The 10,600-nt window shown below is 40.8% G+C and overlaps 1 protein-coding gene across 8 annotated transcripts in view; it reads left to right on the top strand.

The window, feature by feature from the left end:
• DCDC1 (doublecortin domain containing 1) overlaps window positions 1–10,600 on the top strand; it is a 271,410-nt gene that overhangs the window by 98,249 nt on the left and 162,561 nt on the right. For all 8 annotated transcript variants that reach the window (XR_014000680.1, XM_081163132.1, XM_081163133.1 and 5 more), the window contains exon 9: window positions 3,401–3,493. Coding sequence is in view for 7 of the 8 variants with exons in the window: in XM_081163132.1 (XP_081019258.1) it covers window positions 3,401–3,493 (93 nt within the window). In the remaining variant the exon portion in view is untranslated. The remainder of the gene's footprint in view (window positions 1–3,400; window positions 3,494–10,600) is intronic.

Here is a 10,600-nt window from a genome sequence, read left to right as displayed (position 1 = left end):
CTCCCATTGTTTGGTCCCAGCTCCTGCCAACCTAGCAGTTCGAAAGCACATCAAAGTGCAAGTAGATAAATAGGTACCGCTCTAGCAGGAAGGTAAACGGTGTTTCCGTGTGCTGCTCTGGTTTGCCAGAAGCAGCTTAGTCATGCTGGCCACATGACCTGGAAAAACTGTCTGTGGACAAACGCCGGCTCTCTTGGCCAGTAAAGCGAGATGAGCACGCAACCCCAGAGTTGTCTGCGACTGGACCTAACGGTCAGGGGTACCTTTACCTTTACATAAGAGCAGCAGCCCAGTTCCAAAAATAAGCTTGCAGCATAGCCAGCACAGGCAGAATTTATAAAGTTTTATACAAGATTGGTCCAAACTCAAGAAATATGTAGTATGTGCACTGCTCATAATTCTGCATATAGATTGCTTCAATTTCATGGATTTTAATGAGATCTAAGTAACTGATCTATACTCAAGATTATGTATATCACTATGGTCGCTAAATGATAAGGCCAAGCAATTTTTGGTCAGGTATGTTTAAGAAGACAAAGGTGCATGCTTTAGCTGCAATCTGTGATGTAATTAATCTGTAATCCTGCTTCGATTTGTTGCTAGTCCAAAAAACTGATCTTCTGTCTCATTAGGATGCAGGACTACTGACTAAGTGCAGCTGCTGAAAATCATGGCAACAGTGTCAGGTGCTGATCTCTGTTGCACTTTCTACAGACCTCAATAAATTTCAGCTATAAGTTACCCAACTCAGATAAACACCCCCTCCCCCTGGTGTTTCTTGTTTCTCTCTCTTGAAAATTATTCTTAATGCTGAGTTAGCCACACTCTTTTAACTCCTGCTCCGAGAGCTTTTAGTGTATTTGTTATCATACACTATTGGGAAGTACTCTGGGAGAGGGACACTTTGGGCGTATTTGTCATTGTGACAAGTCAGGTACAGCTGAGGATCATTGCTACTCTATCCCAGGGCTGGCCTGTCTGAATGAAAATATAGTTTGGCTGAAAGAGGTTTGCTTTGGCTGATGTTTCCCCAATTGCCCCACTGCTGTGTGAAGAGCAGACACAGACTAGGAGAGGGATGACGGGATGCTTTCACGAAGGAGATTTGTCTTCACTGGAGGGACATGCATGGTATGGGTACCACCTGAAATCGAAACAAAATAAATAAATTCCTTCCAGTAGCATCTTAGAGACCAACTAAGTTTGTTATTGGTATGATCTTTTGTGTGTACTTAGTTGGTCTCTAAGGTGCTACTGGAAGGAATTTATTTATTTTGTTTCTACTATGGCAGACCAACACGGCTACCTACCTGTAACCTGAATTCCAGACTGCTTTTCTTCCTTGCATTCAGTTTCATTCTTTAACTGAGATTAGCCAAACAACTCAAGTTAAAAGCTTCCAGTTCTGGGCAAAGGGCACCCAATAAGGAGCTAGAGACTAAAAAAGGGGAAAGAAGTGGCTTTGGGGGAAAAGCTGGCATTCTGGAACAGTACTTCACAGTTCTGTTGGGTAAGCTTCCTACTGGCTCTGTGAGATGCAGTGTAGCTTGTTTTTCCACACACTTTAATGTCACATGAAATGCGAACCTAGAAAGAACAAACTACAATTTCATACAGTCTTAACGAGAGAGATCTATTATGTGTCTCTTCCAGTTAAATTATGCCAAAAGTAAATATGCAGTAGGCATAAGTGACAGGAGAATTGTACCCTAAAAAAAAGAGAAAAAGAGGCATATTATCATTATGTCTGGGTACCTGAAGGAGATGCTATTAACACTGCATAATAATTTTCCAATGTGAAAATACACTCCCTTGATTTAACTTTTATTTAAATTTGTATACACCATAATATTGTATATTTAACATGCTTAATTCTCAACAATATAGAGACAAAAATTTAAATGCTTGTATGAGTAATCTGTTCATTTATAATAATAAGAGTGTATTGTACTAGAATGTTCATTTAATTTCCCCCCAGTGTGTGCTAATCCTTTTTTATTTGCCAGAGATGGATTAATCAGTAATTCTTTAGCATTACCTGTAACTTGTGCTGCCAGTTCTATCAGTTGAGCTTTCAGTTCATTTGGTACATCAGTGCCCAGTCATGTGACAATATGATTCTTGCATCAATAAGACTCATCCAGACTTTAGCTGTGCGTGAGAGTGAAAGAGTTTTATATATAAATAGTTTCTATAGACCTTAGCTTCCCAAAGTTGATACTGTGTCTCCCATCTACTAGATGGTGTTCCATTAAAATCACTGAAAATTTTGATGTTGACCATCTTGGCTGTGAGTCGTAGATAGAATATTTGCTCCCTGCCTTGAGGCCTTTTTCCACCTGGCCTGGGAGGGCAGGGCCCCGACTGAATTCAGCTGACATTGCTGAACAAAATCTTGGGCTTGGGTCTTGCTTGGGGGGGGGGCATTGTTAATTTTTTTGTATCACTATTTTGGATCTTGTGATTTATGTGGAAATTGTTTGATTTGGTTGTGTACTTCTGATTATTTTTATGATGACTTTTGTCAAGTTTGTAGTTACGTAATTCTTAGCTGTTGTAAGATATATAATTCTTAAATGTTTTAACTTTGAAAAGACGGCATACAAATAAAACGATGGATTGATTGAAGGTGAATTGTCCCTGTATTTCTACTCTAAAACTAAGCATGAGATAATCTAATTATTGTGGAACTTCTGTTTTTGAATACCATTCGGCTTCTGAAACTTTCAGTGGGCTGGCTGCAAAATAAATGAAAAAGAAAAACATACCTCAGAAGTTGTTCGTCTTCCGAGGAATGTTCGAAAACTGGAGCACTTCCAGGTTTTCGGCGTTTGGGAGCCGAAACGTTCAGGAACAGAGCCGTTTGAGTTCTGAGGCTTGACTGTACTTCCCTAGTGGGAAAGCAAGATTATGGTTTCACACCCAGCCCACCATGTGCATCTGTCCTTTTCTCTAGGCATCTATACGTATATGGATTAAAGTTTTAATGACATACACATGAAAAATCCAATATGTGTTGACCTAAACTATACTTCAGTTTCCAGAGTATGAAGTAATTATTTGGACCACAATTTACTCAAGTACACCCTGTCAAACTGGGATAGCTCAGTTGGTAGATCATGAGACTCTTAATCTTAGGGTTGTGGGCTCAAGCCCCACGTTGGGCAAAAAATTCCTGCATTGCCTGGATGACCCTTGTGGTTCCTTCCAACTCTACAATTCTATGTTTCTAAAAGGCTATGGTACCACAATAGGTGTCTGATGGTACAGGCGTGCCCAGTGGATGGGCAAGGCACTCATTCTCTTGTTCTTCCACTCAATATAGGAAGATCCAGGAAATCTACTGTCAAGAGCTGATAGAAATAATGTGTCTTTTCACAATTTTTGTCATCTTTTTTAGCTGGATTATGCAATAGATGGCCAGAAAGAGAAAATCACAGACAAGGGCATTCTATCAATGAAAAAAGAAGAATTATATTCAGAACAAGATGAAGTAAGTGAATAGTACTCCTTAGCAAAACAGCAGATATGGTTTTGTATACGTAACATTTCTCCTCCTCCTCCTCAACACCATTGACAAAGAAGTTATGTGGTTGGCTTATGACCTAAAATATAAGAGTAAAATAATTGTCATAAATCTCAATGCTGCACAAAATTTGAAATTTAAACAGCAGAAAATAAAACTGAACTAAACAAGTTTCTGAGGCTACCACCATATTAAAGGCAAAAACAGATTTTTAAAAGCCTGATTTTAAAAGGGCTGGGAAAATAAAAAGTCTTGACCTGAAACCGAAAATACTTCAAAGTAAAAATATATTAAAGATACCGTACTTCAAGATACTTCTATACCTTAGTAGCACAAATATACAAGTTGTAGTTCCTTCCCAATTAATTAATTTGTTCAAATTCAGAAATGATTTTCATGCATTATTAGCTAGATTAAGTGTAGCTTATTGAGATATTTTGTATTTTATCTTCTGAGGGTTGGGGTGGTTTTTCTTCTTGTTGGTTTTAAAACTGATGCATTAGAGGCCTATCCATAGCTGACAGAATTCAGTTCTACCATGGGCACAGCACTCATGTATAGAGGGTTTTCTTCTTCATCATCATCATCATCACCATCACCATCACCATATAATTTTATTATTTATACCGAGCCACTCTAGGCCACTTACAGAATATATCAAAACATCATAAAACATAAAACATAAAAAAACTTCCTGATGCCAGGCGGCCTTCAGATGTCTTCTAAAAGTTGTATACCGGTAGTTCTTTATCTCCTTACCTGCTTTACCTCCTTATCCCCTTTATCTGAAGGGAGGGTGTTCCACAGGGAGAGCACCACTACCAAGAAGGCCCTCTGCCTGGTTCCCTGTAACCTCACTTCTCACAGTTAGGATCATCTTCTTCTTAGGATCAACAGAGCTGTATTTCATGCAACATTGGAAATTTACAAGGGCCATTGTGCAGAAAAGGAGGTCCATTATTATTATTATTATTATTATTATTATTATTACTACTACTACTACTACTACTACTACTACTACTACTACTACAATATAAAAACACAACAATGCATAACATGGCAACAAAACACACACACACACACACACACACAAAACTCACAATACCCCACCCCAGTTAAAAAGCCATAGATTGTTTAATCTACTGTTCACTTCACTTCTCCACTCACAGCGCTGGTCATATGCCCTACTTTTTGTGTCCAAACTCCTGAAGCCCCAGGTGGGATCCCTGCAGGGGTTTATGAAGTAGCCAACCTTCCTTCCTCCCCCATACTGTATTGCCTGCCCATGCACCGGTTGTGACATAATGCAGAATAGCACAATGACCTTTTAAAGTGGAAATCAAGCCCACAGACCTTTTGCCAATGTAGAGTCTTGGTAAAATTCTTTTCCTGGTCTGTTAAGTAGTACAGTGGTACCTCAGGTTACAGACACTTCAGGTTACAGACTCCGCTAACCCAGAAATAATACCTCGGGTTAAGAACTTTGCTTCAGGATGAGAACAGAAATCGTGCTCCATTGGCGCAGCGGCAGTGGGAGGCCCCATTAGCTAAAGTGGTACCTCAGGTTAAGAACAGTTTCAGGTTAAGAACGGACCTCCGGAACGAATTAAGTACTTAACCCGAGGTACCACTGTACTCAACTCAAGTCCACAAAACTGAAGTCCACCAAATTTATCTGAATACCTGCCGTTCGTAATGTGTGGGAGAATGAAGATAGCAAGCTGCAAACGTAACACCTGTTCTGGACTGGGTCTTCCTTAGGTGAACCAGAACTACTTTGGTCAGTCTCCCAGCCAATCATTATAAAGCACACAGAGAAAGCAGTGGCACTTCCTAACAGATTACTAAGACCGACCAACCCATGAGGCAAGGTGAGGTGACTGCCTCAGGTGGCCAGATCCACAGGGGCATCAGATCCCGATGTAGATCTTTATTCAGGACTGGCTCACCCACAAGGCAAGGTGAGGCAACCATTTTAGATGGCAGCAAATCCTAATGTCAGTCTTTCTTCCCACCTTGTTCCTGATGTAGATCTTCACTGGTGGGAAGGGGAGCACCATTTTAGGGTCTGTCTCAGGTGCCAAAATGTCTTGGGCCAGCCCTGCAGATGACAAAACTGAGCAAAGAACTCTCGGAGTAATCCACTGCTTTGGCTATATTTATCAATACTTGGCCCCCTTAATCAGCTACAAAAGGAGAAACTGCATGGATCTTGATCTCCTCATGCTGTCCCACCCAACCCCCACCAGGGGGAAAAAACTAATTTTGCTCCAACTGCTAGTTGCCCTGGGACTATAGAACTGAAGATAGCACACACTGGCCCCATCTCTTGGCTGGCAAACTAAGGTCTTACGGATTGTGTGTGTGGTGTTTGTTTCTTTGCTATGTACTGTATTGTTGCTATTAATTGTAAGCGCCTTGAGGATAAATCAACTGGAAGGCTCTGCTTTTAATGTAAATAAGTATCCATGCCCTTCTCTCACACATTGGGGACACCACAGGGCCTGGAACTGTCCTTCAAGAAAGAAATAATGTCTCCTGGCCCATTTTGAGTGATCTCCAAACACATGTCCTCATGGTCAGTGGCAGTATTCAAATACGCCAATCACCCATTGATATTACTTTGTATCAGCAGCAAAATTTGCATCAGCAGCAAAATTTTCTTAGAATAGTTTCAGTGAAGTTAGATATTCATAAGCATGACAAATTAGTATTTTCTTCTAAGTTCTGCATAAACATGTATAGTGGCTTATTATGACCTATACATTTATTCATTGTTTGGTTGTAAGTTGCTTTGGGCAAGATAAAGTGACTAACGAATTTAATAAATAAAAGAAGCATATTACAGATTTGTCAAAAATGTACTATTACAGACATACAAATTAAAACTTTAAAACAGAAACGTGTGGATGATTCTGTGTGCCATGTTTAGCCACTGACCTTCTGCTGGAGCCAAATAGATAGTTCTTATATGCCCATGTGAAGCATTTTAGACTCTTTGGGTAGTGGAATTAAGGATACAAGGAGCATAGGAAGCTGTCTTTTCACTGAATCAGATCACTCATACATCTTGCTCAGTATTATCTACACCAATGTTTCTCAAGCTTGGCTCTCCAGCTGTTGCTGGAATACAACTCCCATTATCCCTAGCTAGCAGGACCAGTAGTCAGTATGATGGGAGTTGTAGTCCAACAACAGCTGGAGATCCAAGTTTGAGAAATACTGATCTACACTGATTACGGGCAGCTGTTCTCCAGGGTTTCAGACAGGAGTCTTTACCTGGAGGAATTGAACCTAGATGTAGTCCAGGTGTCTGAATATATATCTATTCTTTTAAATAAGAACTGCAAGAAGAACAAACCTATCCATTCTTAAGGAAATCAGCCCTGAGTGCTCACTGGAAGGACTCCCTGGAAAAGACCCTGATGTTGGGAAAGATGGAGGGCACAAGGAGAAGGGGACGACAGAGGACGAGATGGTTGGATAGCGTTCTCGAAGCTACTAGCATGAGTTTGACCAAACTGCGGGAGGCAGTGGAAGACAGGAATGCCTGGCGTGCTTTGGTCCATGGGGTCACGAAGAGTCGAACACGACTAAACGACTAAACAACAACAAACAGGGGACAATGACGCAGTGTGGTTGCCTCTCAGAAGCCTCTGATAGTGGAGAGAAGTGGCACCATATATGTGTGGGAGGCTTTCTTGTACTAGAGTCCCAAGCAGAGTGATCACCTATTGCTGGTGGCTCTCTTGCCAAAGGTAGCCAATGGAAAGCCCCTAAATGGGACTTTGGGGGGCAGATTGGTGATGGGATGGCAGAGGCTCTGGATCCACAAGATCAAGAACTCCTTCGAGTCAATGAGGGGCCCAATATTTAGTCCCTACGGCTGCTCTAATGTGACAATTGTGCAGCAAAAAACAAAACAAAACTGTGTACTACCACATTATCCCCTGGCCAGCAGGGCTATGGATGCAATGGAAGAGCTGCAGGTCCTGTTATTGCTGTTCCAAAGGAAAATGTTAACTAAATTCTTACTTTATGGAAAAACTGTAGTTTACAGCATCAAGACATAGTGTGCTAATCATAAGATTCTGCAGGAAACATTGTAATGAAGAACTATTAAATCAAGACTTTTCCTTGGAAAGGTTCATGCTGTGAACTTGACAGCATATTCTATAAGTGAAATAATACAAAATTGCTTCAAAGCAAAATTGGAGCATTATCTCCATGTCGATTTCTGGAGTACCCAAACCTTCTTCTTTCAGAGAGAAGATTAAGACATTTAACTAATTTTATTACAATACTATTAGTAAAATCTTTTGCTGCTATTTTGAAGTCTGAACTCTTGCAGTGCTTGAAATTCATTTAGAACCCCGTAGCTAATTGTTATTCCTGGTTAATAATCCAGATGTTTTAGAAATAAATTTAGTACTTATTTTCAAGCGATAACAGAAAAACTAAGGTTACTATATAATAAGATAACTCATTTCTAGACCTCTTTAAACAGTGGTTGGCATTTAATGGAACTTGGTTTTGTTTTCTACACTGAAGATTTTCTCCAAACTGTTCGACTATTTTATCCAAAACCTTGGTTCGTTACTCTTATTTTAATCCAGTCATCTCAGCTCCTCATATAGTAATTAAAAGCATGCATATATAAAGCATGAGTTGAATTGAATATGGTGTTCCATAAATGAAAGGGAAGGGGAGGAAAGCTTTTTCAACTCCCCACTCTTCACTGTAGCCCACCACCTTCCATGCTTTTCTGGAGGGTCCTGTTTTTAGGGGATGCAGCAGGAATCCATGAAATCTACTTCACTGCCCAACACCTAGCAACATTCTATATGCTTACCAGTATATGTGCCTCTACCTCAATTCTTTTTAAATGATTCCCCATGGAGGCAAACCTGTGAAACATTTACATCAGAATTATTCATCCATATGGCTATTTCTGGAATAGCTTCTGGGCAGGATTCCCACAAGGGGGAAATCTCATAGTTTGCCTGTTTCATTGCATACCTAGAAGTCAGCATTATGTCAAAATAGGACCTGAGTTATTGTAGCATTCGCCTCACTTGCAAAATGTGTTGCACTTGTGCACTGGCGCTGTGGTCTAAACCACTGAGCCTCTTGGGCATGCCAGTCAGAAGGTCGTTGGTTCGAATATGTACGACGGGGTGAGCTCCTGTTGCTCTGTGCCAGCTTCTGCCAACCTTGAGTAAACCAACAAACCCCTGTGTTGCAAAATGTGAAAATTTCTAGAGATCCTACGGATTCCATAGTTACTATTTTGAAAACAGTCCTACAGCAAGCTTATTGTATTGGTGTTATTGATAAACATACTTTTGAGTTCCTTTTACCTCCGTTTCCTTGCATTCCAGTTTTTTATTGCCTTCCCAAGATCCATAAGAGCATTCATTCTCCCCCAGGTAGGCCTACATGAGCGATTTCCCATGATATGATGCACTTTCACTAATAGATGCATTTATAGGCACATTTTAGTATATACATTTTTGTACACATTACTTGACTGGAGAACTGCAAAGTTTGGATAAGTGTGAATTTCAAAGGAGAGCCATAAATAATCTCAGAAACAACCCAGACATTATAATTAAAGAAGCAGACAAAGGTGGAGCTGTCGTCATCATGAACAAAACTGACTACATTCAGGAGGCTCACAGACAACTTTCCAATACCGCCTTTTACACCAAATTGGACTCAGACCCCACACAAGAATACAAGAAAGAACTAAACAAGATTGTTAAGGAGCTACCCCCACACATCCAAGAACAGATCCTCACCAACACACCAACAGAACCTCGACCAGGAACTTTCTATCTTCTACCTAAAATACACAAACCAGGAAATCCAGGACGCCCCATCATTTCAGGTATTGGCACTGTTACAGTGGGTGTCTCCGGTTATATGGACTCTGTTCTGAAACCATATGCCATCAATGCTCCCAGCTATGTACGTGACACCACAGATTTTCTGAGGAAAATACAATCTTTAAATAATCTTCCCAACAATACTATACTAGCTACTATGGATGTGGAATCTCTGTATACCAACATCCCACACAACGATGGTTTACAAGCTATAAGTAACACCATATCAGATAAAACCACAGCGGACCTTGCCACCAAACTCTGCCAATTTGTCCTTACCCACAACAACTTCAAATTCGGTGATGACCTGTTCCTTCAGATCAGCGGCACAGCAATGGGCACCCGCATGGCCCCACAGTATGCCAACATCTTCATGGCAGATTTAGAACAACGTTTCCTGAACTCCTACCCACTCAAACCTCTCTTGTACCTGCGATACATTGACGATATTTTTATCATCTGGACACATGGTCAACAGACCCTGGACACCTTTCACCAGAAATTTAATGATTTTCACCCCACAATCAACCTTACAATGAATCAATCTATGCAAGAAATACATTTTTTGGACACTACTATAAAAATACAGGATGGGCGCATAGACACCACCTTATACCGTAAACCAACTGACCGACAAACATATCTACATGCCTCTAGCTACCATCCCAAACATACCAAACAGTCCATTGTATATAGCCAGGCACTACGTTACAGCCGCATCTGTTCCAATTCTACAGACAGAGACTCTCACCTAAGAGATCTACAGCAAACCTTCTCAGAACTAAAATACCCAGCAGATGAAGTTAGACAACAGATCAACAGAGCCAGACTGATACCCAGAGAGAACTTGCTGCAAGACAGACCCAAAAAAGAAAATAACAGAACACCTCTAGTCATCACATACAGCTCCCAAGTTAAAACAGTACAACGCATCATCAGAGATCTACAACCTCTCCTGGACAATGACAGTTCTCTTTCTCAAGCTCTGGGAGGAAGACCTTTCATTGCCTACAGACAGCCACCCAATCTTAAACAACTCCTAACCCACAATAATACTACAACCAGACTTAACACAGACACTGGCACCAGAGCCTGCAATAAACCCAGATGCCAACTTTGCTGCCACATACACCCGGACAACACCATTACTGGCCCCAACAACATCACACATACCATCTCGGGACTA

This window comes from Podarcis bocagei (assembly GCF_964188305.1).
Source record: "Podarcis bocagei genome assembly, chromosome: 1".
Lineage (NCBI taxonomy): Eukaryota > Metazoa > Chordata > Lepidosauria > Squamata > Lacertidae > Podarcis > Podarcis bocagei.
The sequence above is the reverse complement of the archived record's forward strand: the minus strand, read 5'-3'. Positions and strand labels throughout refer to the sequence as shown.